General features: G+C 48.8%; 1 protein-coding gene across 1 annotated transcript; it reads left to right on the top strand.

Annotated features, from left to right (window-relative positions):
* Positions 1 to 2,275: 2,275 nt before the first annotated feature.
* LOC308393708 (uncharacterized protein F54H12.2-like) lies at positions 2,276 to 3,517 on the top strand (the record flags this gene model as incomplete). The annotated part of the gene is made up of 1 exon (XM_080877666.1): positions 2,276 to 3,517. One exon carries the CDS (start codon positions 2,276 to 2,278, stop codon positions 3,515 to 3,517), a length of 1,242 nt encoding a protein of 413 aa, XP_080733792.1.
* Positions 3,518 to 4,280: the final 763 nt, after the last annotated feature.

Genomic DNA, 4,280 nt, shown 5'->3' with positions numbered 1-4,280 from the left:
GATATCCGCAAGGTGCAGAATTTTTTATCCGAGCAGGACGCCTATACTCTGCACAAGCCGGCGCGAGTAAGATTTAAGAGAAATAGAGTGTTTGTGACCAAACCCCTGAAGCAGCTTCAGGCCGACCTGTGCGACATGAGACAGCTGTCTGAATACAACGACGGATTCAATTATTTATTAACCGTCATAGACGTATTTTCAAAAAAGGCTTACGCCCGCCCCCTGAAAAAGAAGACGGGTTCTGAAGTGACTGAAGCTTTCGAATCTGTGTTGAGAGAGAGTGAAATACCGGAAAATTTACAGACCGATGCGGGAAAAGAGTTTTTCAACAAGAGTTTTCAAGCTCTGATGAAAAATCACAGCATCTCCCATTTTGCTACCGCCAGCGACCTAAAGGCCTCGGTGGTGGAGAGATTTAACCGCACTCTGAAAACGAGGATGTGGAGATATTTCACCGCGCACAATACCAGACGCTATCTGGAGGTGTTGCCCGACCTGTTAGAAGGATATAACCGCAGTTATCACAGCAGCATTAAAATGGCACCTGCCGAGGTGCGCCCCGAGAACGCGGATCAGGTGTTTCGCAACTTGTATGGAAACACACCCGCCCGTCCTAAAATAAAGTTGAAATTTAAGAAGGCGGATCTGGTGAGGATATCCAAATTGAGAGGAGTATTTGATAAAAAATACGAACAGAGTTTCACGGACGAAATCTTTACTGTGATCAGGGTCCTTCACCGATCGCCACCGGTGTATAAATTACAAGATTATGACGGGGACCCCATTGATGGGTCGTTTTATGAGCCCGAGCTGCAGAAAGTGAAACTGACCGAGGACAAAGCGTTTCATGTGGAGAAGATTTTAAAGCGGCGCACAGTCAGAGGGGAAAAACAGGTTTTTGTCAAGTGGAAAAACTGGCCGGATAAATTCAACAGCTGGGTGAAAGCCTCGGAAGTGGTAGGAGTATAAAAAAAGAGACCCCTCGCATCATTCGGCTCATTTTTTAAAATTCATCATGCAGTCCAAAGGGTTTTACGTGACCCTGCCTTCCAACGCCAGCAAGGGCTTATTTAAAGATAACGCCAGCGGCTGCTACACGGTGGATCTGGCCAAACCCCTCGAGCTGACCGGAGAATGGAGCGTGGGCTTATGCGAATTCATTTATCCGCGCACATGGTACAATCTACCGCCGGACGCCTCCTACTTGGAGCTGATGCGGACGACGGAGGAAGATCAGCCCCTGGTGATTTTAAAATTCGGCAGGGGAGGTCATTACGGACGCGTTAAAGATCTATTGGATCACCTGGTGCCAGCGATCCAAAAGTACGACCCGTCCTTCGAGGCTTCATTCAACAACGTCACCAAACGTCTGGATATCAAAGGAGTCGGGAGCCATAAAATAAAGGTCTTCCCTCCTCTGGCTTACATGCTGGGATTGAAAACGAACGAGTGGTGGACTCTGTCAAAGCGCTCTACTCCGTATCCGTGCGATATGAACGCGGGCGTATATAACCTGTTTCTCTACACCGACATCGTTCAGTACCAGCCGGTCGGTGACAGTTACTCACCGTTGCTCAGCGTCCTTAACGTGAAAGGCGATTACGGAGACGTGATCAGCATCAGACATAATACGGTCCATTACTTACGCGTTTCTAAAAAATACATTAAAACCATACGCGTAGAAATTAAAACGGACCGCGACAGATTCGTGGATTTTGTTTACGGGAAAACGATAGTCAAGCTGCACTTTAAACCGGCTTGACAATGGCTGCGCGTCTTCCGCAGGACCCCCACCGTTTTGTGAGGTATTATGAGGGGCAGGTGGGAGGTTCCCTTCCGGGTTTTTACGGAGCGCCCGTGATGTACGGCAGAGGGATAGGATCCATCTTCTCCAGACTGTTTCGTTTCGTGTCTCCTCTCTTCAAATCCGGGTTCGCCGTAGCTAAACCTCACCTGAAAACGGCCGCAACCAATATCGCTACAGACGCTGTGAAAAGAGTGATGGGTAAGCTGACAGAGCCTCGCCAGGAGGGGGCGGGGGGTATGATGGTCCTCTCCCGCAGGAAGAGGAAACGCCCTCCGGGCGAGCGGATTAAAAATAAAAGCGTCGGAGTAAAAAGTAAATCAGTCAAGGCTGGCAGCGGGAAGAGAAGGAAGCCCCAGAGGAGCTCTGACATATTTTAGAAGAAAATAAATAAATAAATAAAAAATGTCTCTCTTACACAAGAAATCTGCCGAATGCACCCTTGCCGAACTGGATCTATTTTCGGCTCCCATGACCCAGCTATCCATAGAGGATAAAAAATATCAAGAATGTCAGCCCCTCTCTGCTTTGAACGACAACTCACCCATTGAATTTTTCATCCCCGGAGACGGGGAAAAGTATCTCGATCTGAACGACACCATGCTCCATCTGAGAGTGAAAATTACGGAAAGGGACGGGAGCAACATCCCACCCGACGCGGGGGTAGCCCTCATCAATTATCCTCTCAACACAATTTTCAGTCAGTGCGACGTTATTCTGGGGGATCGATTGATTTCGCAGTCCAGCGCCACCCATCCTTACAGGGCCATGATCGAGACGCTGCTCAACTTTTCAGAAGACACTCTAAAGAGTCAATTCAGCGCCGGTCTGTTTTACAAAGACACTGCCGGAGACATGGATTCTATAGTTATAAGCAACGGGCCGAACAGAGGGATAAAACAGAGAGCCGTTTTCACGGCCGAGTCGCGAGAAGTGGACCTGCTGGGTCCCCTCCACGCAGATATTTTCTTCTGCGAGAGGCTCCTGCTGAACTCTGTGGATTTGAGAATTAAATTGATACGCAACAGCGATGCCTTCAGTCTGATGGGAACTCGGGATTCGCAGTTTGCTCTGAAAATAACTTCGGCCTCTCTGTTTGTTAAAAAGGTCACTGTCTCGCCGGCCGTCAGGCTGGGGCACGCCGCGGCCCTGATGAAAGGAAACGCCCTCTATCCTCTTTCGCGCGTTTCTGTGAAAACCTACTCCATCCCTGAAAATTCCAGGATCTGCAACCAGGAGAATCTCTTTCTGGGAGCCATGCCCAAATACGTGGTCCTGGGCATGGTTCATCACGACGCCTTCACCGGGAGGAGGGATCTGTCGCCTTTCAACTTTAGACACAACGATGTGGAGTATCTGGCGTTGTGTCAGGACGGCAGGCAGGTGCCCGCCAAAGCTTTCCAGCCACAGTTTGACCGCGGAAATTCGGTCAGGGAGTTTTATCACATGTTTTCCGCCACGGGGAGACACCTCAAAGATTTACCTCTGAGCATCGATCGCCGGGAATTTAACGAAGGGTACGCCCTTTTTGCCTTTAATCTGGAACCCAGCGAGGATGCTGACGCCCTGTCTCCCGTCTCCAACGGGAATTTGAGGCTGGAGATGAGATTCAGAGTTCCTCTACCTCAGACCACCACTCTCATAGTGTATGCTTGCTACGACTCAATTCTGGAGATTGACTCTAAAAGACAGGTGCTGGTGGATTATTACTAAAATATACACACATGGATAACCTTCAGCTGGAGCACATTCTACATCGCGCCTTGGGAGACGTTTTCTGCGGGGTTTGGGCCTCGGACCAGCTGGCCTTTTTGAGGCGCGACTTTAAACCCCCCGCCTACTTTATAGTAAACACACACCCCTCGCACTTGAGGGGAGAACACTGGCTGGCTCTGACTCTGGAAAAGGACGGTTCCTCCACTTTTTTTGACTCTTACGGATTCCCTCCCGACTTTGCTCACTATCCCTCGGTCATCTCAGAGTTTCTGGAAGACCGCTCTGACAAAATACTCTATCACGATCGTCAACTTCAGCACCCTATGTCTGTCGTTTGCGGGCAACATTGCATTTTTTATCTATGTCACAAGGCTCAGGGGTTATCCGTCGGTAAAATACTTTCTCTGTACTATAACGATGTGTTTAAAAATGATGACATGGTGTCTGACTTTCTGAAAGGACGCTGCCCCGCTCGCTCTCGCAGAGGTCATCACGTGGCGTGCTCCTTACAAAAGTTTAAAGATGTGTGTATCGAATAAAGAAACGTAAACAAAAAAAAAGTTTGTTGCAGCGTTTTTTTTATTTCATTTGTAAACAAAAAAAAACAATTGATTTTTACATAGAGGTCCAGGTCGGGGAAAGCGTTATTTTGACCCGAGAAGGTTTTCTCCCCCTTCGCGCAGGTGTCTGTCCTCCCTCCTCCTCCTCCTCCTCCACAGATTTAAGACGCGCATACTGGTCGCGAGCTCTACGGTTATGT

This window comes from Rhamphochromis sp. 'chilingali' (genome assembly GCF_963969265.1).
Source record: "Rhamphochromis sp. 'chilingali' genome assembly, chromosome: 3".
NCBI classification, from domain to species: Eukaryota; Metazoa; Chordata; class Actinopteri; order Cichliformes; family Cichlidae; genus Rhamphochromis; species Rhamphochromis sp. 'chilingali'.
Note: the sequence above shows the minus strand (reverse complement) of the source record. Positions and strands in the feature narration are given on the sequence as shown.